General features: G+C 37.0%; 1 protein-coding gene across 5 annotated transcripts in view; it reads right to left on the bottom strand.

Moving 5' to 3' along the window:
* Positions 1 to 27,053, bottom strand: part of PALLD (palladin, cytoskeletal associated protein) — a 218,242-nt gene that overhangs the window by 28,146 nt on the left and 163,043 nt on the right. For all 5 annotated transcript variants that reach the window (XM_059818157.1, XM_059818158.1, XM_059818156.1 and 2 more), the window contains one exon: positions 10,662 to 11,357. In XM_059818157.1, the coding sequence (XP_059674140.1) occupies positions 10,662 to 11,357 (696 nt within the window). The remainder of the gene's footprint in view (positions 1 to 10,661; positions 11,358 to 27,053) is intronic.

A 27,053-nucleotide genomic window follows, 5' to 3' on the forward strand; every position in this document is an offset into this window, starting at 1 on the left:
TCTGTTACTGAAAGTAAATTTAAAATTGGAAAATGGTGAAGTTCTTATAAAAAGTACTGCATTTTCACATTAAATCACAGCAGAAGAAGAACAGACATTTGCCTTAGGTCGCGAAGAGCCAGAGAACAACATCCCTCACCCTAAAAATATTCAGCCATTAGCTGGAGATCTTCTCAGCCACCAAGCAGAATAATTGCCTCAACATTTGGCTGGGGATGTTGTCAGTCACAAGTAACAAACAAAGTCTCCTCCACTCTGTTTTGGGGAACAAGTCAGGAAAACTTTCCCATCTACAGGGAGGCAAGAGAATGCTAAGAGGAAGGGGTAAGGTCTCTTCAAGAAAGAGATGCTTCAGTAAGTCAAGAAATCTGGGGGCAGTAAATGTAAAGGAAGATATGGAAGGAAAATGGACAGGAGAAGGTGGAAAGAGGGGACCAGAAGGTAATGTCCCTCAGGAAGGCTGGACCAACTCCTGGAAGGCTAGTGGAAAGGTGGCATCTGTCTCTCTCCTCGCAGTCTTTCCGTTCACCTCCCAGCCTCTTACCCCACCCAGCCCAGCACTGCCATGGAACCGAATTTTGTCACTTTTTGGACAAGGACACACACACACAAATCTGGCCAACTTCAAGGCAGCAAATTTCAAATTTGGCTTTAGCTTGAAGAAGTCCTGTACCAGCTTTTAATGGAGACATGCATCCTACCTTGAAAATTCCATGTAATACGTTAAGAAATACAGTTTTCATTTCACATTCTTACAAATTTCATACTTGAATGATAAAAAGTCTTAGCAAGAAAAAGGCCTGCTGATGCCTGGCACTCAATAGGCTGTAAAGGTAAAATGTACAGTTTATCCAAGAAAGTCACAACAGTATATGAAAAGAGGGGGATGGGCTAAGTGCTCTGGAGTGGATTTCAAGTAACAAGTGAAAGCATTTTCTGAAGCATTATCACTTATCTCTGAAAAACCCTAAGCAAACACACCCATTTTTAAAAGGGGAAGGAGTACCAAGAGAATTACAAGTCAGTAGTTTCAATGCCCATACAAACATAAGAAAACAATACTACAGTCCATTTTAAAACAATGTAGGATAAGAAGGAAGTGAAAATTGAAGCCTATCAAACCTCACTAATTTGTCTCTCTGTCAGGTTGAATGGCACACAGATAGGAGATAGGCGAAAAGTAGTAGCTTTGATACACTTCAATTTATGGCTTCTGAGTAAGCCTTCAGGCGCTGCAGTAAGTTCCCTAGTAAATCAGGGAAACAGAATCTGGCTGAAATTTCTATTATATGGCTGCATAACTGTCTGAAAAAGCTATTCAGACAGTTGCAATGATTTTTTTTTTCCTATCAAACTGCAAGAATGCAGACCAATGAGGTCTTTCAAAGGTCTATGTATACTAAGTTCAGTACTCAGTATTTCAACCTTAACTGGAATAGTGAAATAAAAAAGCACATTTCTCAAATTGGCTGATGACAGTGAACTTGCAGAGCTTGCAACTTGTTTGCAGGTAACAACTGTCATTTACAATAATCTTCATAATTAGTCTAAAGGTGGTCTAATGATGATGAAACTAAGGTAAAATGTTCAAAGCATGACAGCAATACAAATGGAAAATTAACACTAACATATTAAGCATCTCTAAAGAATCTTTGAGATTAAAACTTGGACAATAACACCAATATTTCAAAAGGAAAAGAAATGTAATTCTGGGACACATTAGCGTAAGACATGAAACTTCATTGTTTTCCTTTATTCCTTGCTGTTGGACACTGAATCCAGTTTTACCACTGCACTTCAAGAAAAATACAGCAAATTGGAAAGTTTTAGAATAAGAAATCTGTCAGATGGTTTTAAAAGCATAGGTGTTGTGACAAGCTATGTCACATACACAAAAATTATCTTGTTTATTTACTCAGGAAATGAGGAGAATGAAGAGAATCAAACAAAACATCAGAAAATAGCTGGCATTCAATGATTCTCCATGTCCATTGAGGATGATAAGTAGACAATTTGAAGAACAACAGGCCTAGCTTAGACAAAGACAATGTAGAACTCTCCTCTCTGCAACAACAACAGTTAAACACTGGAACGAGTCATGTAGGAAAGCTAAGGAATTTAATTTAAGAACAAGGTATGCAAATATTTCAGCAATGGCCTGGGGTTCCCTGGTAGATTTTAACAGGAGAGGCAGACTCTCTAACAAACTTCCAGATCTCTGGTTATGTGCCAGAACATCCCGAGCTTTGCATAGTGTGTGTGGAAGTGTCATCCAAGACCTGGCCAAGGCAACATGCCTGAAAAATAGATTCTCTTCTCTTTACTTACACTTACAAATAAGTATTTAAGCAAGGAAGTAGTTGGTTTAAAAATACAACTATAAAAATGAGTATCAGTCAAAATTTCTTCAAATGCCTTTAGAAAACCTCTCTCTTTCTCTTCCAGGACTATTTTAAATTGGGACAAAAAAAGAAGAGGTGCATGAGGAAATGTAATTCTTCCTGCAGATGCTCTATTTCTACCTCCTCTTTAGAATCTCTTTCTTTCTCTACAGATATGAATAGTTTAAAATATGTACATAAATATATATATACACATACATCCCCCCACACCAAGTTAGCTCTTAAGACATACATTCTTTCAAAATGGCTACAAGGTAATGGCAACAAAGAGAAGGTCCTTGGTAAATCTATCCTCTGAAGCACAGATCCATTCAGCTTGAGAGACGAAGACATGCATGCATGTCAAGACAGCCTGGCAGTAAACTTACATACTCCAGCTGCTTTTGCAAATATTTTTCACCATCTTTACATGCCCTTATCTGGATGCATTAAGTTTCTAAAATTTGTGTCCTCCTTAGTGACTCATCAGCTTTCTTTTTGTCTTTTCTCAGGGATAATATAAAACAAAACGTTCTGCCAATTCATTTGTGTATTTGTATGTTCATTCTTTGCCTGATGCAATTTTCAGAGTATATTGTGAGTACTAAGGTAGCAGGAGATAGCTGGAGAAGGCATATTTCAAGATATTGCTACCATTAGTCTCAAACACACAACCACCACCCCAAATGTGCGAAGAAACTATCAGCCTTTGAGAATCAAGCTGAAATTCACATAGAGTTTAAGCACCTCTGAAACATGCATCACTTAAGCCTGAATACAGACGTACACAAAAGCACACAAGTCTGGGTTCTTTTGGTCAGAAAGGGCACAATGAAACTGCCAAAACTCAGTCATCTTAATTCACACAGAGATTTTTGACAGCAAAGGTTTTTGCAACCTTGGCTTGGCTCTCCTTAGTTTTAAGTATTTGCCCTAACATTTGTTTAGAAAGAAGGCCAAACCAGCAGTACTTTTCATGTTTTAATTACACAGAGTGCACGCTGGATGCAATTCCCTCTTTTCCTATGTACCTTCTACAGTGTAAACAAGGACAACAGGCTGGCTGTTGTTATCCTTCCAACAACACATTCCCCTTTGCAGCCAATACGGCTCAGTTTCACAGAAATCCAAATCAATTCGCTGGTACTGAGGTAATGAACCGTAACTTGATTTTTCCTTTAAAACTAAAGCCTTCCAAAAATACAGCTAATTCCTGCCCATTTAACACATTTTTCACTCACTTACTGTAAGAAAAAATTTACTATAAGCACTGTAACAGGTCACAAACTTTGAAGCTGCAGCTGCATATTAAAATTGTTTTGGTCTGATCTTGTCATACACACTGTGGAGACCAGGAATCAGCTCTGTTCAGTAATGTGATGTTACATGCATCTGAATTAAGGGAATGCCTGAGGCACACACCTGACTAAGGATGACTTGCACTAAATGAAACAAAGGTAACCAAAGTTCAATTATTTCTACCACCCAAGAAAAGGTTATGAAACTGTGGTTGAAAAAAATAAATAAATCATGCCTCAGCATTGGATAGGATCAAGACTGACATGAATAATATGTATTTCTGAGCAAGTTTGTTCCTTCTTAATGATTAGATAACACAGAGAACAAGTCACCTACAAACTGCAGGCCCACCACCAAAAATTTATTTTTCTAAGGCTTATCTTTAAAAATGCATTTTCACTCATTAAGAAAAGAATTACTACTTTTTCATTCTCCTGTCCAGTTCCTTCTCTACCTGAGCATGTCATCCCTGCACTGGTTACCATAGATACATAAGTGCCACTTCCTTTTCAAAAGATGTCCACATATTTGGATATCAATTTAAAAACTAATACCTATTTTGTAACTGGTAATTTTATCTGCATTTCTGATTGTTACCAGCGTTATGCTAGAACTGATGGTCAAGAAGAAATCACTAAGGCACTGACTGCTCCTGAATGTAGAAAAGGCTGGCACAGTCCTCATAGTTCTGAAGTCTTGAGAAGAAGAGGTAACTGCAAGAAACATGTGAAGAAAAACCTATACTGGACTGAGAAAAGGTAATATTCTCCAAAATCCTTTACTCCAGTTAATTAAATGCCACTGGTTAAGGTCTCCACAACTATCAAGCACGGTACCTGGCTTTTACAGTCACAGACATTTCTGTGGCATTCAGATCTGCTTAAAATAAGGAAGTTATAAAATTAATTCCTCTGAAGAAAAAAAATCTGCAGACCAAAAAAAGCAAAAGGAATGCTGCAAACAGCCTCTCTCTCTTTTCAACAGAGAGGTATATGTACTAATTCTCTTAGTTAAGTTCACTTGTCATCTTACAATGTTCTTAAGCATCTGCAAATACCATTTAGAAAAATAACCGAATAAAAACAGCTTGAAAATTAAGACTTCCAGGTGCAATGATTGTCAGGATACAGTAGGTCAGTTATTTTGGTTACTGTCTGTGTGTCTCCATGTTAAATCCTTGAACTCTACTTTTGAGCAACTTTAATTGATTAGATCTGGGGTGCAACCTGGATTTCAAAGTTCAAGTGGAACAAACATGCATTCACCATATTTCAGAAAAGCTGATACAGATATGTATTTTATAACCACGTGCATGTACATAATAAAAAGTTGTTACATTGTGCAAAACCAAATCCCCCAAAATGAGCTGTTTCTTAGCTCAATCAACAAGAAGCGATCTGATACCACAGATAAACCACGCATGTGTTGGTCTAACAGCCACAAGTAGTATCCAAGCCATGGGAAAAGGAGGTACAACACAATAAATCAAGAAACTTCAAACAAATATGGTCTAATGGACTGGAGCAATAGCTTAAAAAATTGGGGGTTGGGAATGAATGCAAACCCTAATATTTGCTGGAATTTTTCCAGTTACAGAAATACTTGTCTTCAGATATATTTTCCTGAGATCCAGGGATAACTCCAGGTATGACTGAATAGGTAGCATACAGAGATGAGGTGAGCTCCCTCAGAAGCAAGAAAACACCCTGACCTTTCTCCTCAGTTTGATGTTGGAATTCTTAATCAATGTACTTCTTTCTACGTATCACTATTTTCACATCAATCACACAGCAGGTAACCTCCATTTTTTACAGTTGTGACAGACATAACCTACAGAAATGGGAAAAGTAAATGTCCAGTCTACATAGGACAGCAATACAGTTTAACATGAAAGCTGGCAGACTGTTGAAAGCTGTAAGATAAAAAGATGGAGAAGTGTAGCTTTTCCTCAGAGTGGTCACTATCATTGCTAACTGACTCAAGGAACATAAGGGTTACTAAAATATTTGCTTCAGTGCTATTTGAGACAGAATTCAATGGACAAGTCACAGTATACAGCTGCAAGAACAGACCAGCAGCTCTGATTCAAAGGGGAAAAAAAGTGCAGATCTCTCTGATGTACTATTCTCATGATTCCCACAGAATCTCCTTTAAGATTTTAATTTAAGGCTATAGAGATCATTGAAATAGCAGTTAAATTTATTATGTAGAGTGATAAAAGCAGCTTATTTAATTACATTTTACAAGATACTTCAGACAATCTTGTCTTCAAAACAATGTTTTCTTTTCCATTTTCCATTCTTTTCCAAAAAGTAGTAAATCTAGAAGCATGTTCTTTCACCAATTCTGTACAGTCAGGTTTTTTTCTGTTTGTGACTAAGGTAATATTACTGAATATATCTACTTTAAGAAAAAAAATCTTCTTTAAGGAAAAGTGTCTACTTTAAGAAAATCCTGTAATTTTTTACGTTGCTTTCAAAAGGATATATGTATAGCCAACAATACATGGGGTTTTGTACTTAGAAACAGATTCCATTTCTCCAGGTTGGATGACTCCACATCTTTTTGTAGCAGGATTTATATTCCTGTTATTTAAATATTTACTACATAGTCACTAAACCCTTCTCATGGGATCAATTTTGCTTTCACAGATGCTCATGTAAACTTACCAATGCACATGCTTATTAGAATTTGTAAGTATACTCATTTCTTTTCATACAGATATAATTTGTTTTGTTTATGAACAGTGAAGACCAGATTCTAGTTTCTACAGATTTAACCGTGGACAGAACCCCTTCAATTCTAGGTTTCTGTAACATTAAATCTGCTCCCTGCAAGTCTTTTGTAATCGAAAGCTAACCTGAGTCCAAGACATCCACCCACCCTAGAGTTTTCTTTAGGTAAAAAAAGAAAGAAGTGAGATTTTTAAGAACAGTATCCAACAATCTTACTCCAGCCAAGTTTTACCTCAGAAATAACTGACAAGTGTTCATAATTCCCTTAAGTACTTAATTAGCCATGCAGTTCCACCAGCACTTCTCTTCTGTTTAATAACGCTATGCTCTGGCAAGATATGCATTTATCAAATCTGCCCATTAATAAAAAAAAGGTTATTGTTCAGCTAACACCACCACAGTCACAGCTCGAAAATGCTGGTCACTACAAAGTGTCTAGAGCTTACTGGAAAGATGAGATATATTTTATTCAACTGAAACATCTACCATAATATTGTTGCAAATAAATACTTCAAATATTTAAAGGTGAATTAGTAGGTGTTAATGACACAATGCTGCTTTCCATGTTTCAGATGTCCAAATAAAATGTAGTAAATTCACAAGTAGCTATTCCCATGATTCAGGCAAGGCTGTAAGACTATGTGTTGTTAAAAAAACAACAAACAACCCCACCCCAAACAAACAAAAAAACCCCAGTGCAATGTTTCCAAATCAATCAGCTAGAAAGAATATTCATTTGATAAAACTGGTTTAGATAATACTGTCACTTCCATGGAGTCTCAGGGTCCAAAACCAAGGAAAATGTCAACCCTTAGCCAAAACATTAGCATGGTATTTAGTGCTATTATATTAGACAGAGTACAGGAAAGGAAGAGAGAGTTAGAAATGTTTTGTCTGACCTCTTATATAACAAAAGGCACAACACCTCCTTGGATTAGTTTCTCTTTTAAGTAGAACAAAGATGATACATACACTGGAAAGGAAATGCCTGAAGAAAGTTGATGGAGGGAAGGTCTGATTCCATGAGGAGAAATGAAGACTCTGTTGGTTTGTACACAATCACTGTGTCTTCCATTTTACAGAAAAGTTTACTGTTGCTGCCTTTTACCATCTCCAAAAATAACCTCCACCTGCAAATTACCTCCACCTGCAATGTTTATTACTCTACCTTTATTCTGCTCCTACCACAAAAGCAATCTGAAGAAAATAAGAATGATTCCTACTAAGTACTGATTCTGAGGACCAGATCTGTAATTGTGTTAAGATTTAGTGAAGGAAAAAATCATTGAAATGTACAAAAACCTAAACAATTATTGAATAAATTCCACAGTATATCAAGATGCATAACTTATAAAAATAGTCTGCAGAATTTTTTACTCTGCCAAACAACGGGTTTTGGTAATGACAAGAGACTCTGACAAGGCTAAATATTTATTGTTTTCTTTCAGCTGTTTGGCTTGTCAGTGTCACAGTACCCATGGCGGGGAGAGAAGAGAGTAAACAGCCATGATAAAAAGACCATATAATCAAAATATGAACAGTGAATTACCAACTCTGAAATACACACACAAAAAAGAGAAGTCAAGAGAAAGGAGGCATGAAAACATTGAAAGCAGACAGGAAAACTGTTTTAAGAGCATTTAGGAAAACTGTTTTAAGAGCATTTTATCTGCTAGAGGCACTTGATAGGAAAGTGTTGAAGTATCTAAACGCAATGACAGGTCCAAGTCTACTTCTGCTGATGTTAAAATATAATAATAAATCATAAAGTTACTGTCTAAAGAGGAAATCCTACCACTTCAAACACTGTATTTGGAGTCTCTAGTAAAAAAAATATACCTCCTTTCCATGAAAGGTATTTCAAACTCTGCCTAGTTCACTTGCAGCAACCCACTATCATACTCTCAATATCAACACTGTATGACTGATCAAGAAGCAGAGACAAAGCTAAATGGCTTGACTAGCATTTTAGATGCTGAGCTGAAGCAGAACTTTGAATGCTCCAATTCATTCCTTGCACCCAGTCTGTACAGCACACTGTCAGGAAACAGCATCATCCTTTTCAATCAATGGATCTTGGAGATCATGGAGTACATGGTGAGACTATAGGCTGAGGTTATGGAATACTGCGAGTAGCTCAAAAACTACATCATCTTAGAAAGACAAATGTGTTCAAGAAAAGAGGATTTGTGAGGATGGAGCAAAAGACAAGGGAAAAGAAGGAAAAAGTGAAGGTGGAGGAAAAAAAGAACTGAGACTATAGCACAAAGCAGAAAAGCCCAAAAGCAGTGGGGGGAAGGAGGCAAGGGGAAGAATTGGTCGGGAGTGGTGTGAGAATGATGGGAAACAGAATGATTTACTCAGCAAGGCATGCCAGACATTAGTAAACTATGCAGTAAAACAAGAAAGAAGAGGCCAGGGAAAAATTGGCATCAAAGATGCATAACAATAGATTTTTATTTTTTTTTTGCATCACGCAGTACATCTTTTACCATGTTTTAATGTTAGAATTCAGATGACAAATGGTCATTGTGTATATATACACACACACACATGTATATATACATAAATTATACACACATACTTTCAGTATGGTTAACATGATCCAGCTGCCATCTGGACTACATTTCCTGAGGGAATGCAGGCCAAACAGCCAATCACCTCATCCTCAGCTCAGAACGTGAGGCTGCTGCCTTGGGGCTGGGGGGAGGCATAGACACACTTTTACCTGCATACCCAAACAGGCTTCTGGGCTTGGGGAAGTGAGGGGCATGGGGAAAGGGGAAGCATCCTTGCAGAGTTGTCTCTCTGTCCAAAGATCGAAGAGAATGAAGAAGAACAGAACACAGCTAATGCCTCAAGTGAGAACATGTGTGCATGAATGTAGCATAACAGGGAAAGAGGGACACAGCAGATGCTCGAGCTGCTGCTGTCACCATCACAGCACACAGAAGGGAACTTGAAAGAGAATCCAGTTCCTATCCAGAACTATATAGCTGTACAAGAGACTTTCCTGGAAAATCAGGGGTAATTGCAGGCTTTTGTGGGCTGTGCTTACCTGTCAAGGTGTCAGTAAATTAATCATGCAACTTTCAGCAGTCAGTATCAATAGAGAAACGCAGCCAGTGCAAAGGACACAGTAAGACATAAAATCACAACTATTATGAGTGCAAGGGCAAACTGTACTATTTATTAATTTTTCTCCTAAATCTGTTTTATGGCCAGACTCCATAATGAGCCGTATGACAGAAATCAAGATAAAGAAATGCTTTTTAAAGCATATACATGATTTATTACTTTGATATCTGTCTGCTTTCTTCCTTCTCTTCCTTTTCATATCTTGGACTGAAATAACAGAAGTTCCCACCGCAACAGTACGTAGCTGAGCAAGTCACCTAGATACCGTAGATATGTTTAGACAAACTTCTAGACAAAGTTATAAATAAGCCTTGGATACAGCTATTCTCATTTTTGTTCTTCAGCGTGTCTCTTTGTTCTCAAAGGATGGAATGAGAGTCTAGTGCCAGTGGAAAGACAAACTGATCTATGATGGGAGCTGACATGCTCCAAAATACTATTTTGGCCTTTAGAGAAGACAGAAGGGGAAAACAAGTATGTGGAGTTGTTAAGGGGAGGGATTTTGTTTGTTTTTATGCACTGCTTTTCTAAATCCCCTTCTAAACCCTTTTCCAAACTTCCTCAGAACAAAAACTCTAGCCAAAAGTCAATATATCATTATGACCACTTTGTTGTCAGATGTATACTTTAATACCTTATAATTTAAGTATCACAAAGCTATAGGGACTTCTGAACAATGCTTTCTTTACTTGGTATTTCTCTACCTGCAGATGTAATAGGAACATAGACTGCAAATACCACTGAATATGTGACTTCAAAAGAACTGGGTCACGAGAAGGCTTTTCTTGGATCTCCTTCCACGGCCCTGGGCATGCAAAGCCTTTTGCTGCTGTTTTCATATTTTCATCAACTCCAATTTAATGCTTTAGCTTCTCCTCTTTTGTGTTCCTACGGTAGGACTCTTTTAGAATCTCACTTCTGTGAGGGTTAGAAAACCATATCCCATCTCTAGCACAGAGACATTTGCAAATAATTCATTCATCTCTCCCTCTCAGGTAGCAGGTAACGGCAAAGGACCCTAGAAAAGTATAAAATGAAGCAAGCACAATAATCTTCAGTACAATCTTCAGTACAGTCAAACTCAAGGAGCTCATTAGCTGATACTTACGGAGGCATCACTCCTTTCGGGAGGCCTAATGCGTTGACAGAAATGGGTGGTGGCTGGGATGGCAGCATGGAGCTGAGAAAAGCTGCTGGAGACTGGCCAGAATTAGGAAATCTGGGAGTTGGAGACAGACTGTGGGAAGGTGAAGAAAGTGAAGGAAGAGGAGGGGGTGGAGGAGGTGGAAGTGGAAAGGAATCACACACCGGATATGCCACGGTTGGACTAAAGACAGGTGGAGGCGGGGGCGGAGGGGATGGAGAAGAAGGAGACCAGGCGTACTCCCCTTCTGGAGCAAACTGCTGAGAGAAAGGGGCAACAGGCACTCTCCCAAACTGTTTCTGAGAAGCAGTTGGAGACATAGGAGAAGGAAGGCTGGATGTAGATGATCCTGAAGACGGAGTCACATAACCTGAAGCAGGGCTGATGTTCTGAGCAGCAATGAACTGTTTAGGCCGAGCATAGTTGAAGGAGCTGGAAGACTGCATGGTTGGGGAAGTATGAGAGTTAAGAATACTCATTGGCACAGGAGAAGTGACAGACTGACTGGACTCAAGCTCCTGGAAGGAGGGGGGAGGAGGAAAGGAAGGAGAAGAGGGAGGGTGCTGATGATGATCAGGTTGCTGTTGGTGATGATACCACTGGCCACTTTCTTGCTCCAGACGAATTTGGTTCTGCAGCTGCTGTATTTTTATAGGGTCCCTGTAGGAAGGAAAAATAGACAAAAAAAGAAAAATCAGACATACAGTGCTGGTCAACCAGAAGGTAAAAGTTCCACTGAGCTATGGTCTAGGAAAGTCAGAAGGCAGGGAAAGTTCAAAGCATTTGCATATCTTGAATAGCCTTATTTCTTCAGAGCTAAAACACTGCTACAAAAGTCCATTTTTTGAGCTCAAGAAGGGGGAAAAAAGTATATGCATAATAGAAATTAACAGAATCTTCAATTCTTAAAAAAGGTAAATTATAAGATGATTTGAAGACACTTAAGACATTTTAAAGGAGCAATCCAGATAATATAAGTAATAGTAAAAATGTTGAAGTTCTTAACAAGTTTTCTTTTCATTTCTTCCCTATTTCCTTCAATGGCCGTGTTCCAATAATAAGCCTCAGATATTTATTTACCCAGTGACAATTTCAGCCTTGATTTCTGCTGTAGCCTCTGTGGGCCGATCAGATAGACCTAATTACTGCCACACTTTTAATGAGGTGCTTGGAGACAAGTGACCAACTTCTGTGTTAGAATCATCCATGTATCTGTAGATGAGCAAAGAAGACTTCCAAGAAACATTTGTAACCTCAGGAAATGGTGAACTGAACTTCTCCATGTCTTTAGTCCCACTTTTTTTCCCCAGGCTTTATTCTTAACTGTAGGTCCTGAGACGTGTCTTAGTAAGTACTGAATACAATTCTAAGGAATTGCTAATTGCAGTACCATCAGCTCAAATAGAAATGAGATTTTCTTTCAGAAATGCAGACATTCACTAGCAGAACAATAAAGACTAAAAAACTAACATGCAGGAGCACTCAAAACTGTTCATGAATTAAAAAAAAAAAAAAAGGCAAAATATTCAGCAGTGAAACAAACCAGACCATGCACTGGCTTTTTTTTTTGTCCACAATACAGTTGTTTGAATGACATTGAGATCAAAATTAACTGTGTGGTCTCTCATCTTAAAATACATCAGACTGACTTGCTTAAAAATTGTCATGTTCCAGCCGGAAATCATAACTTTATCTCAATACTCCAGATGTCTACAAAGTTTCAGCATATGCACATATACCTTTTCTGTATGTTTAATATATAAATACTTTATTATATACAAATGTGTCATTGTTTATATATAATTCAGGTCATTTAAGCAGAAATTTTAGAAGCTGTCTACTTAATGCGTGGCATATGAATGTATGATTCTGGCACAACAATATGCTTTTGTTGGTAGCAACAAAATTATAAATGGTAATATCATCATATTTTCCACTCTAAGATTAATTTTGATATTCCAAGCATCCACATTTCCCAGAAAGTGTTTTCTAACAATAATTCTGCTTATTATCTCAGGCCAAAAGAGATTATTTAGATAACAAAAGTGGGGGGCAAGCTTGTTTAGGACAGAAAACTGAAAAATCAGTTATTTGCATTTAACAGTTGTTTTTTTCTTTTTTGTCATAAAGATGGTTCAATTCTAGCAACAGTCATCTCACCAAGAATACATATTTCAGTACTTAAAAGGAGATTGCATTTTCCCTTTTAATTAAATCAGCAACAAGAACACCGAAACATTACAGTTCACTTGTAAATTTTATGATTCATTTTTTGATGTTGACAATAGAGACTTTAAATCCCTGTCAGTTCAACTTTTCACTCCATAGGACACGGGCTGAACCTTATTCTTCCATTTCTGCTAGATTACATAAAAGTCACCTTTCCCTAAATGGCAACAAAATTCTAGTTCCCATCATCATTTGACTTTCTTGGCTGATGACAGAAATACTTCAGGTCACCTCTGATTGGAAAGAGAAAGTCCTGTAAGATTACTACTTTCAGCTCGTTCTGTACCTTTAGTCTGACTATTTGCAGACCTACTGTCCAATTCCTTTAAAATTATTTACAAATAATACTTATTTTATTTTCCATCATAATGATCCCCAATAATTATTTTATTTATTACAGAGAGGCTAAGGTTAATAAAAATAGAGGAAATTTAATATTGTAATTGGTGTGTTGAATATAGAAGAAACTTAGCTGTTTCCAACACTCCTATGTTTACCCAGCATGTGCTGAAAGCAAGTCAGAGTGTCTTGCCTTGGGACTTTTTTATTTTCATTGCCAAGTCACATGGCAATGTGCCCAGCCAACAGCATAACACAAATGACCATCTATGGCCCTGTCAATGGTAAGTATACCTCTACAGTGCCTGCCACTGAACTGCTGCTGTATCAATCCGCACAGAAGTAAAGACCAGGTTCAGTGTATGTCTACAAAAGGTCGGCAGGCAAACATGAGGATGCTCTGCTCTCACACAAAGCTTGACTTGAGGCCACAGGAATATACATGCCTGTAAGTCAGGGTTTGTTAGTTCAGGACAGCACTAATTCCATTTGCAAAGCTTTTGATCAGCTTAGAGTCCAGACAAAGCAAGTTCCTGTCTGCTTGAAAAATAACATGCACATATAATCATTATCACATCAGTCCACGTAGCAAAAAACATGAAGACCTTCTTAGAGCAAATTTTCATTCCAGTGGTAGAAATGCAGGATCCTTGTCTGCAAAGGAATGTTCTCCACCTCAGAGCTATTGTTTTAACAGCAGATGCTGCCCTATACTTATTAATTTCTTGAGTAGATGTATCCTAGGGGTGTGTCATTATGAGGAAGAAAAAAAAAATGGAAATAATAATCAATTCGCAAGTGTTCCTTTGCAATGACACCAACAGCAGTGGAAGCTGTACATAGGTAGGTCCCTGAAAGATAACACTGCTATGCCACAGATACAAAGAGCCTGGCAGTCAAAATGACACAAAGAGAATTGGTCTGTTATGTTGCCCTCATCACTAGGGAAACAGAGAAGGCAATTAAAAAAAAGTTCAGTTTTTGGATGAGATTACAGGAAAAATTGGTTTAATTGTAATTACATCCTCTTTCCAATTAGCTGAAATATGTTTTGTAATCCCAGTGTTTTAAAGGGCACACATGCTTTCAGGGAATGCATCAAGCTTGTTTAAACAATAGAGAATAAACCTTATTTTCTCATGCAGAGTCTTTGATTTTGCCAAATAATTAATTATAGCAATGTCAGAATGAACAGTTAAAAGTAAATTTTTAGTAAAATTCAATCAGTGAATGAGTAATAAAAAAACTCCATAACTAGAAGTGAATATTGAGACATTTCAGCAACTCACTGAAAAGTAGGCCTAGTAGTACATAAATATTTTCAAAAAGTCTTCTTCAGAATTTGTGAATTTTTTTCAATACCAGATATTCTCACCCGAGATTTGTATATACATTTTCAGATGTTCTAATAAGTATGCTAAAACAGTTAAAGAAATGCAAAAAGTAAAGCAGTAATATTTTAATTGAAGCAGACATTAATTACAACAGAGGGAAAAACAGTATATATGCAGTTATTGTTTACAGTTCAAATATGTACAGATTTGCTGTCCGCAATACTTAATCTTTTCTTATCAGCTACTAGAACAGGAAGGCACAGACTTTTCACCTTCACTTATAAATTTGTCTCAGTTGTTTTCCACTTTTCTATATATTTCTTATATATATATATGGAAAGAGATGGGAGGAAGAGAAGCAGCAGGGGAAAGAAATTCAGTTTGTTCAGCAGTTAAGGATGAGGATTTGTTTGCATCACTAGCAATATCCTGTGCTAGAGGATGTGATAGTGAATTGATGTTACTCCTGGAGCACTGTTTGTGCTACACAATGTCAGTCTTCCTTTTTTTTATCATGTTAGACACTGAACAGCTAGAATAATTTTTGGATATTTCTATGCCGTCTATTTAGCCATTTCTTTATTTAATATACAGGTGAATAACAAGGCGCAATATTACACATTCCCAAGTATTTCTACAACCTTGCTTTCCTCTCTGTCCTCTCTAAGAACAAACAACTGAAGGAAGATACAGCAATTAATTTTTAATTAATTTATTGGCTTACTTCATGGAAATGAAACTAAATGGAGCTAAACGATAGCGAGAAACATTTGAAAACAGATGTTTGAAGGAAAGACTAGAGACATTATGTTTCTTGGTGAGCAACCACAGAATACTATCTTTTTAAAAGTAAAACGCTCTGATTGTATGAGAAAATAGTGGACAGAGGTGCTCAGAATCTTCTCTAAGGATGCCAGTACATACGGCATATTTTAATAGTTACTCAAGAATTCATGTTCTGAGGTATGCACTTGATTTAGATTATAATAGGCTGTTTTATCTTTTTATCCCATTTTCATAATGTTTTTTCTTTCTGATACCTTCTTTGTATCACAGTGTTTTGAAAATTAATAGAGCAGTCCTCGACTTGGAGAACTAAACTGGTAACAGCCATCATCAGGAACCGTAACTCCAAGCCTAGGCCAGGTGCCTGGACACAGGGCTATGGAGGAGGGGAAATAGGTAGATGGTTGTGCATCTCTGACAGTCTCAAAAGGAACTGGTTACTGGATTGCAGAATACATTACAGCAGATAGCATTTTCAGGGATGCAATAAATCCTTCATACTGAAAGTGCTCTCTCAGGCTTATTCACAGGTTCCCAATACTAGGTTATGTACCAACTATATCTTACACTTCTGGGTTCGCAAAGAGCATAAAAAATTATTTGGAGGAACAATGCACCAAAACGTCTTCTGGGAAACACCCTGCAGTGTAATCATCAGCTCCTCAGTATAACCTAGTCTGTGTACCTTTTAAAAACAAAAGTTCATGTGGAAGCCCTTATATCCATCCTATCTTGGGAGAGGAGTTTCTCCAAAGGCGGGGGGTTGCTGTCCAAGCCTTGAGAGGCATCAGTCATACACAAAATGAACGCTACCCGGGTTCTGTCTACCACAAAGTATGGTAAGGACATTCGAGTTTATTCAGTTTTTTTACAACACAATATACAAAGTAGATTGAAATAAATCACCACAGATAAAGAACTAAGGTCAAATACATTTTTTTTATGTTATAGCTGTTTAAATTTAATGGTTTTGTCTCTCCTTTGTCCTTCCTCATGTTCTTAACAAAAGAAAAGGAGCAAATGGAAAGCAGATAAAGAAAAGCAATTTTTGTTTATAAGAAAGAATCCCATGTATCTCATGTATGGAAGAATAACGGGCTCACTTCTGCCTCAAGACATTCCTGAGTGAAAGCAGACTGGCCTCTTCCCAATCCTTCCATCAATCTGCCCTTTGAGAAACAGACAGTGCAGTTCTACAGAAATATACTAAAAAAACCCTCCAAAATGAAAGTAGAGGAATATTTTGAATGAAAATAACCAGAATTAACCACAATTAAGCTTGCGCCAGTTTTCTAAATTAAGATTTGAAACCAATGCCCCAAAACCTCTGTATTTGTATCTTGGGGTAACAACTGCTCATCTCCATTATATCTACCTTCCAATGAAGGCCTAGCTTCTAACTCAATATTAATGCTTCAGAATCATGCCAGAGCTCTACAAAAAGGGAAACAGTCACCATCGTGCTGTAGTAAAAGGCAAGGGCTCTTCTCAGGTAACACTGACTTCCATGTCAGTAAGTATCTATGTTTAGATAGATTTTTATATATATATCTCTATATTTAGATATTTATACAATGGATGGAATATTTTTTCATTATAATTTATTAATTTATTACAGTTCTAATGTAATATAATTCAGTTATACCTCTCTAGCTGCTTGGCAGCCCAACTGGATAACTGGTAGGCAGAGAAGGAATGGAGAATTTTAAGTACTGGAGGCTGCTGTGGTTCCCTCACTAGGTAAGATTCACAGTGCTTCTGCATCTGTGGCTCTTCAGCAGCTGGCATGGCAGACTTGCCAGGTAGCTGTTAAGCTAGCTCTTAAACACACTGTTTAATTTGCTTTCTACAACCACAACATTTGTATTTTACTGGTATAAATGGTACTGTTTTCTAAACTTCTGATGGTTACTATTTCAGAGACTGAAATGCACATACCAACTCATGCAAAATTTGACAGTAGTCACTGATGTCTGGAATTTTCCTCTGACAAAATTCCTAATATAATTTAAGGTTTTCCACCAGATTTATCAACACCTGAGAGTTGTTAAAAATAAAAACAACCTAAGCTAGCAGTGGATGAATTAACAGCTGTACTGAAAATAAATACTCAGAATACAACGGTAATTACAACTAAACTGTCCACTGAATGAATATTTACTCACTTTTATAAATGTTAAAAATGTACATGTATGAAAAGGCAAGAAGATAAAGTAAAGGAAGAAGAGATGCCCCTTTTTACAAAACCTGCAAAGTATTCAACACACAGACAGCCTTCAGGCTGTATTAATACAAACACATTTACCCAAGCATTAAGCTTCCTGATGCTGAACAATCCCTTATATTGCGAGAAAAAAAAATGTGGACTGTTTTAAATCCTGCAAGGGTTCACATTTATGTAAGACTGGAATTATCAGTTAAAATAAAGACTGGGGGGGAAGGAAAAACAAAAGCTAGCACCAGCTTGGGTTCTTCCCCACAAATGTTCAGAGATATTTTTTGTCTATACTAACAGATTTCAGGGAGGATGCAGCGTTATCATTACAATTTAACCCTTACGTTGAATAACTAAAGAGCTGTAACTAGGAACTATCTTCATCTTTTAACATTTTTATTACTTGTCTTTCAAAGCTTAACAATTTGAAAAATGCAGGTTTGTGACAAATAATATTTTCCATATTTCAGGTTAAAATACAGGAGCGTTTATAATTAATTTCGCTGTAACCTAACTCACTATCAGGAAAATCAGTATGGTGCAAGAGCTAACGCAGGTGCTGTATTATGAGCATACTATGAAACTAAGCTTGACTTTTCATCTGAGAAACTTCATACGCACAGAAGATAAATGTAAACCATCTGCATTTTACCTGTATTGTAAGGAAATCCTGCTGTAATGGGGCTGTTAAAAACTTTTCCGTCTATCCTAAAAAGTGGCAGTTGTACCTGTGCCCATTTTGCATTATGGTTTGATTATCTGTCAAAGGCATCAAGGTAATTTCTGTACTAAGGAAACCAACAGTACTGATAGTGCCAGTATTCAACAAACAAGCAATTCTTTTAGAGACAGGAACCATTTTTCATCTCTCTATACCACTGCAGGGACATTTTTCAAAACATGCACCAGTGAGATAACACGGTTAGCCTGGGTACAGAAAGAGAGGAAATTGTGCTCTTGTGCACCTTCATTGTTCCCAAAAGTCATAAAGACACAATAGAGCTTTAATAAAAAGGCTAAACTTCGTACCTCTGGTAGGGTTAGATCATAAGAATCAGTCTGGTAGTCAAAAATCTGTCTGGCTTGGTAATTCAATAGTGTTACGTAACTAGTGCACACAGGTAACAAGTTTTACTGATAAAGGAAGCAAAAAGCGTTATGTTATTAAGAGCTAAATTGTAACAAGGCATTAATAGCAACACAGGTTCCAATTTATAGCTGAATTGGCCCAAAGTGTGGGAAATCATGACTTAGAATGCAGGAATGAACTGGCCTGCAAATGGACAAATAGGTATTCTGCCTCTGATTGTGTTATAGCATGTGGAAGCTTATATTCTGTGCTCATTGGTATATATTCAAAGAAAGTATGGGAAAAAAATATGTATATCAAAGTTTGAAAAACTGTACTAGCCTAAAACCGAAAATGAACAGAAGAAAAGATGGACGGCCACTCGTCTTCTAGATGTAGTATGATACATTTTCTCAGTGCTGGCACTGGAACAGCACATGCACAGTTTTTGTCTTTTTCTTTTTTAAACTTCTTTTAAATTTAATATATTTGATTAACAAGATGCTCTATAAATCATCACATTTGATCTACCACTAACCACCACAGTTACAAGATTTGCTTATTTTTATGCCTACCCATGAACAGTTACAGTGGACTTAAAACTGCACCTCCATGCTTTCAACATTAATATTCCAGTATCTGTCAAGTGTCTGTTCTTTGGGTTACACGTAAAGATGACTGCTTTGTAATACTGAAATAGATACTTTCAGGAGGAATAATGAACACCATATTAAAAAGAAAAAATTAGAGTAGCTACTGGATGCCCCAACATTAAAGGGAGCACACAGTTGCTGTCAGAGTGTTTTTAGGAAAATTAAAACTTTAACTATGTTTTAAAACTACTTGAAGAAATTAAGGTAGTTTTAGAGGCTAAATTCTAGGCCCTTTTACCAGCCATTCTATGTTCACAAACAGTTTTGACATTTGAGCAGGTTGCTGCCTCATGGATATTACCAGCTGCTACATCAATAGTCATTTTACTGAAACTAACTGGAGGTATCCTTTTCTTAAAATACCATATGAAAAGGAACTACTGGAAAAGAAATCATTGCATAAAAATTGGTATTTATATGAAATAAATACATATGTCTGAGATTCTCCCACTACAACAATATGACTTACTTTAGGTGTCAGCACCATCTTAGTACCATGAAGTTTTAGTACTATACCATTCTTGCTGAAGTCCTTCTATACACACAAAAATAGCCCTATCAACAACATACACTAACTTATATGGAAGGAGGAGAAGCACCAGGAAGTAACAGCAACTGCTAAAGACACTAATAATCTTTCAGCCTGGTTCGCAAGAGCATTGGAAAGTGAAAATAACACTACAGCATTACTCACAACTTTTGTGACATTTATTCAACAAATGTAATCCTAACGCAGTTATATCTTGTGCTTGATCCAGTGCAGGATGCTGTATCCCTGTCATGCAATCTAGGCTGGTAATCTCAATGAAAGTTACGGCAGTGAAAAGAAAGATACTTAAAAGGATGAACAACTGTGTAGTCCCTCTGCACACTGCAAACTTCTTAGGGTATCTGAAGTTACTGCCGTATTAGGGATTGGTATCATACAGAGACATTTGCAGATATATTGGGAGAATTTTTCCTCCCAGATGCCCTCTTAAGACAGCCTTTTAAAAGCACTGGTGATGACCATCTCATGCATTAACTGAAGAAACAAAACAACAGCCTTTCACTGCTTCCCTGCCGTTGTTCTCTGGCACCTGAAACAGGGACCAGATAACTACCCCCTCCATGTTACACAGCTGCTTGGCTCCAGCTGCAGTTAAGAGTTTGCTCAGGTATGGACAAACTGCTTCAACTTTCTTCCCCCAGCTGGTTACCTGATAGACAATGCTCTGGTTAAGTGAAATATTCACTTTGTTGCAAAGAAACTGAATACAAAAAGTAGCTGAAGTGTCCTCAGTGTTTGCACGTGTTGCAGCATTGCACATAAATTTTTCTGCAAAGAGTTGGCAAATGCTCAATCTATTCATGCCCAGAAGACTCTTTGTGGGCTACACTTGTCACAGAGCAGAATGAAAACTCCAACACGCACCAGCAAAACAGCAGTAATAGAGTATCTTAGTAAAATGAAAACACTTGACAGTGTGGCAGATGTACCTTATGTCAGCTATTGCAATTAGAAGACCAAAAAGAACTCTTTGTAGACTTGGCTATAACAGTAGACATAACTTTATCTGCTCATGTAAACTGATAACATCTTTTTGGTTCATCACAATTTTTTCCTTTCAGCAACTTGCATCAACTTCAGTGATACCAGCCTGACGAATACTGCTGTGACCTATTTTGCATCAGGAACAATCTTATAAGATATGGATCTCCATTCATCTTGCTGGACTAATTTTTAAAATAAAATAGTTTATAGGGCACTGTCACTATCAGCCAGACACGTTCTTCAGAAGTGTGAGTTTTGGAGTTTTGTTTTGTTTTTAAAACACATCTTCCCCAAAGTATAAAAGAGACAAGAAAAATGATGATGCTCAAAATGTTGCTAAAGCACCCTTAGATATGCAGAGCTACTGCTTATAACAACTACTTGATAAACGTAATTACTATATAAGTGTTTTAGGCAAATCCTAAGGACTAAGTAGACTTGCAGCCTTACTCCATGACTGAATACTACACCTTACTGCATTTTCCCCATTGCTTGTTATAAAACAAAAGATGAGTACCTACACAGCAGAACTACTGAGCAAAGGTAAAAAACACAGATGTCACTGAAGTCAAAATACATTTTAAAATACACTCTGCTCCTGAACAGATTGAGCAGACCTGACCAGAACCACTCACATTCCCTATCATCACAAAGGGAAACAACATATCCTGAAATAACACACATTTGGACACAGACACTCAGCTTCACCTAACCTCCTGTGCTGGCAACACATAATTTTAAACAGTATATCCCTGGTAAATAGATTAAGTGATTTAGCAGTGAGAATTTAACATTTTTTTTTTAACTGCTAACTAACTGTACAGCACATTGTGATGAAAAGCTTAAATGGCATACCTTACATATAAATGACAGAGCAAATAATTGTTTTTGTACTTTTGAGTGAAAATACATTCCATAAAGATGATTAACTTCAAATACTATTTATTTCTTGATATATCAAGTAACCTTGAGTATGGGAGACTTACACAGTAAGGACTTTGTCCCTGAATCAAGCCGTGCCTTAAGTGATGTATAAAGCCATAATAAAGAAGGAATCGTACAGGTAAATTTCATAATGATAAACACTTATTTTGGCCAAATACTGTGCCAGTGATTCTGTACGGCTGGTCCCTTCTCTAAAACTGTTTTGAATCTTGCTGAGCTCTCAGTGAAATAAGTCAGCCTTCTTATCCAGAGAAAATCAGAGAAAAGTTTCATTTTTCCCAAATAAAATAGTAACCAACATGGTGACTGGCCAAAACCAAGGAACCACATAGATTGGCACTTCTCCTAAGAGGACAGTAAGGACACATCTGCATTTGTGCTTTAGCTTGGATCAGAAATGTGCTTTTGAAGCAAATCTCCAGTTGTCCCCACTTGCTTGTTCTCCAGTTCACATCCTGGAGAAGCCTCTCAAGAACATGAACTGATTTCCCTTCAGGTGAAATGAATGTAACAAACTCCAGCCACTAATGGGCTTCAAGTCCATGGGAGCAGACTAGAGCTAGTCCAAAGTGAAAAAACAAAACCCCAAATGAGGTGACTCTGAAATGTGTAGCGTAGATATCATGCCCTCAGCATGTTTTTTCACTCTACAGAGCCACGCTTGTTTCTGTGTACTACTTGCTAATGTAGGCTATATATACAGAGTAGATGTATAAACTAGCATGAGGTGTCTAGCTAAACTGTACAAACTAGAAGGCATTTAAAAATACGTGTGTATGCCACAGAAGATTCTGGCCTTATATTTTGTCTAAGTCTCAGTTTCTAGGAAGTTAAACACATGTCTTACTAAACAAATATGTTGAAAATTAATCTCCTCATTTTATTTATAGAGCTTCTTGAAATATTTTAAGTATATAGCATAATCGATGTATAAATATATTTAAAAATAGGGTACCATGCATATTATTTAACATTTACAAATTCAAAGACAATGTATGGACCCGTCTTAGACAGTAGTTTTACTGTTTTGTATGTTGTAGTATAGATTTTACTATTTGATTGCCTGCAGCTGACCTCCAGAATTCAGTTAATTCTGCTCCTTCCTTCTGCCCTGCAGTAAAAACCTCCCAGTCAAAACAAACATGTCTTGTTTGTCTTCAGTTTGATCACAGGGAGGTTTGTAAAAAGCTAGTTACAAAGAAAAGCATATTCCTCAAGATTTAAACCCATTTTGTCTGACAATTATGAAGGAAGATTCTCTCTTTGTGGTCCCATTTTGATGACTCATGCACTTTCTTAGCCTGGAACTGGACACTCTTGGAGAAAGAATATTGGCCTAGAAATGGCACTTCTCTGATTTGAGGGTCCCAAGTTACATTTTCCCATATTTATTTATTAAGATTAGATTTATGTTAAAATGAACATTCCAGAATGGATGACAAGAAAAGTGGTTTATCTATTCCTACATTGAAAGTCAATTTAGTTTATCTTGACCAACAGCAGTTCATGTTTTGTCCTTATTGAAAAAAGTTTTTACATTGAATAGTTAGTATTGTGCACAATGTATATAAATTGTTTCCTTAACATAACTAGAGTACTTAGACTACATTTGGGAACTACTGGTAAATCACTGTTAGTAAATTGAAACAAATAAAAAAATTCCATGCTTTGTTTCCATTATTGTAAGTGCTAATAAGTTGTAAAAGTAGCAATACACATCTTTCACACTAAAGTCAATACAACCTGTATGTAAAAAATCTCTTCAAGTATCACGATAGCTTGGACTTCAACCTATCCTTTACCTCACAAATAGCTGAGATAGATAGAAAAAAGAAAAATATTATCTGGCTGTGGTTTAATAAAGAGCTTACAGCTCCATATCAAAAATGTAATTTTGGACTTGTAGGTTACTTCAAAAGACAGAGGGATTTTGACAATACCAAAATTGGTAGCACTACAGCCAGCATCAGTGTGGATCAGATTCCACATGATCCTCTGTTCCTCTCAGCAATACTCGTAAAATGGTATAATGCTGGTCTGTCTTCAATTTTTCTTCTCACTGACCTCCCTCTCTCTAACTGTTGCCTTTTTGTCTGTCTGCCTGCCTGCCTCTTCCCTGGGGGCTATCAGCACCTCCTCACCACCCCTTGTGAGCTCCAGAAGCGCTACCTAGGGTGTACAGTACCAAAATTCATTACTTTACATTCTACCTCACTTCATACGCTAGCTTCTCTAGAAAAGCATGCTTCACTCTTCAGGAAACACTGCTCTAAAATACCCTTGTCTACTACAGTTTTCTACTGTGAACTAAAGGATAGTTATTACAGGTGTTAGAACCTGCCTGACTCTTGTGTCTCTGGGCCAGTTTACTAAAACTAGTCTATAGTCACAAATAAAACTCACATAGTGTATTGATCCTGTTTCTCATTTGAAGGATGCCCCTATTCCCTTTCCATTTCAGGGAGAAACCTCAAACACAGCACTGAACAGAAGTGTTACGCAATAACAAATGCATTTGGATTATATGAGGTCAGCTAATTGATGAGACATTTCATACAAAATACGATGATAATTTTTTGCGGAACAAGGAATGATTAAGTGAAAGTAAAAAAGCTAGAAACACCAGAGAGCATTTTAAAATATTGTAGTTTTTGGCATAGAGGGCAAAAGGCCAAGACGTTTAAGTTCTCTGAGTAGTTTTGCCATAGATCAAGGAAAGTGGGCACCCAGATTTGCAGAACGACTGAGCTGCTTAGTGTTTTTGTTTCGAGAAAAATAAGTTTGTTCCCCTACAGTCATCCTCTTTTGCATGCCAAGACTTTAATGAGCCCATGCACTTAGACTTACCACATTAATTACATTCTCACGCCCTAAAGGCAATGGTGTCTGAAGCTGTCCATTTTTCGGTCATTTCATAAACCTTCAGAGACTACAGTTTTCCAAATGGATTTCAAGACTTCAGTATTAAAGTTACTTAAATAATAACTAATCCACCAGGCCTTAGTTTTAAAAATGGGGAAATAAACTTTGCTAAGCAAGAATTGATAGCACATAATTCTTGCTGTACACCATCCAGGCAATACTTCACAGATTAGTTATGTCTGATCTTCTACGCTAGGGAGAACTTTTGTGCTCAAGAGTCTAATACTAGAAATGGCATCTCATGATCCAAGGTTTTTTGTTTTGTTTAAATTTGTCTTGTGTTTAAAATCTGCTATTTGAAATTAAGAGGGATCTGTAAGGCAAAAGGCACAGCTTGATTAACATACTTCATAATTGCAGGAAATGTTTTTCGACCCTTAGTTGACTCAAAATTTTTTCTCATGATTTTTTAGCAGCATGATCTACTTCCCTAATGAATCATTCAGAATGAATAAGAAAAGATCTGCATAGTTGGAAATAGCAACAGAATCTCGCAATCATTTGGAAGCCCTCTACATATTAAATAGCTTTAAATTTTCAGAACAAGATCCAGATGTGTAAAACGATGATACTTGATTTGTGATAGGCCTAAAAGATCATTTGCCTTTTTATTCTGGCCTTGCAGCACTTCAGTTTGCTGTCATGTTGCTCTAATTCTCCTAGTCAAAAGGAGACACATAGGGAAATGTTCTCATCATCTCGTCTTTGGCATCTCACTTACATGAGTAGTAGTACAGCCTCCTAGATAGTCAGTGAAACCTCCAGAGTGCAGTTCAGAGTGTGTAAATTAGATGATAAATGTCAGAATGTATGAAGACCCTCTTAAAGAAGCATCTTTAGAAGTCATCCCAATAAAGCACAGGCTTCGAAATGAAGACAGGCAGCTCAGATTTGAGCAGAAAACACGGAAAATGTTCAACACATCCTCAGTAATGCAGGTCAAAATAACACTACCCAAAATTCTTTCCCCTGCCCACAACTTAGTAGCTCATGAGTCAACTGCAGATCTCATAATACATCACATTGTCTCACTAAAACACTGGGCTTAATTTATTAATTTGAAAATACTAATTTTTTTTTTCATATGCATTATGTAGTTAACTAGTATGACAGCTCTTATTTATCAGGAGCTAACAAATGTACTCAGCTACTCTTGATGGGGAATATTCTTTTAGGCGACTTAGTATCAGGCAGGATCCACACCCAGCTAGGGTCATCACGTAGGAGTAAAATTAATAGAAAAGGTCAAATTGTTTAACAGCATTATGAAGTAACATTGTTAGAGTCAGGAAGAAATCTTGTGATTATTTATCAACACCATCAGCTGTAGAACAAAGAGTTGAACACAAACCAGGCAAAATAATTTTACTCATTAAAAAGGGGATTCATTTACTCATTGAAAAAGAGGTCCTAAAGGAAAGTCAGAGAAGGTAATTGACAAAATATATGCCAAACTGATTTTAAACATCACAAAAAAAGTTCACTGTATTCTGTATGAAGATGAATGCAAGTATTTCAGACCAGAAGATCAGATTGGAATGTGTATGGCAAGATTGGTTATAGTCACATAGGTTAAATGTGAGCACATCTACATTGCTAAGACTAGAAACACTCAGATCAATGTAAATAATTTACTTGTACTTTGTGTTCCTTAAACAATCAGCAAAAGAGTTCAGTTAAAATGTTAAACAATGCTTTTCAGCACAGAAATACATATGTTGCAAGTATAAATGCCAAAAGATACCCTAGAGTCTTTCTACGCACCAGAAGCAAATCTGTTATTTACTTTCCCCAAGTTCAACCTGTTTTATTTCAATAAGATGCCCTCAAATCTTTTTATAATTATTTCCATTGCATATAAAAATAATCTCCTGGTATTAGTAAATTAGCTTGGCTAAATATAGCAAGGAGCACTCATGTTTTATGGGGCATTTTCTTTGGTATGCAGCTAATATAAATAAAATGAGTGGAGAGAAGTTGGCAGTGTTCCACTGACATTACATCACTTTCCTTAATAGGAAACCTCTCCGCAACTTAACATCTTGCTTTAAACACTCAGAAGTGTCCACAAAGTCTTCAGTGCGGATCATCATATAAGGCCAGTAGTTAGCTGCAAAGGACTAGAACATAGAGCTGGAGCTCACAGTACAACATTGAAAAGAGAACATCCAATGAAAACTACCTTTAAATTATCACCAACTGCAGAGCAAGAGAGTTGCATAATCTCTAACAAAAGATATGTGTAAGGTGTACATAATTCCAGTATAAAGCAAGGGATGAAGTTTAATTACTATGGCTTTACTTCAGTAGACTGGGAATTTCCTCTAGAA

This window comes from Gavia stellata, chromosome 5 (assembly GCF_030936135.1).
Source record: "Gavia stellata isolate bGavSte3 chromosome 5, bGavSte3.hap2, whole genome shotgun sequence".
Lineage (NCBI taxonomy): Eukaryota > Metazoa > Chordata > Aves > Gaviiformes > Gaviidae > Gavia > Gavia stellata.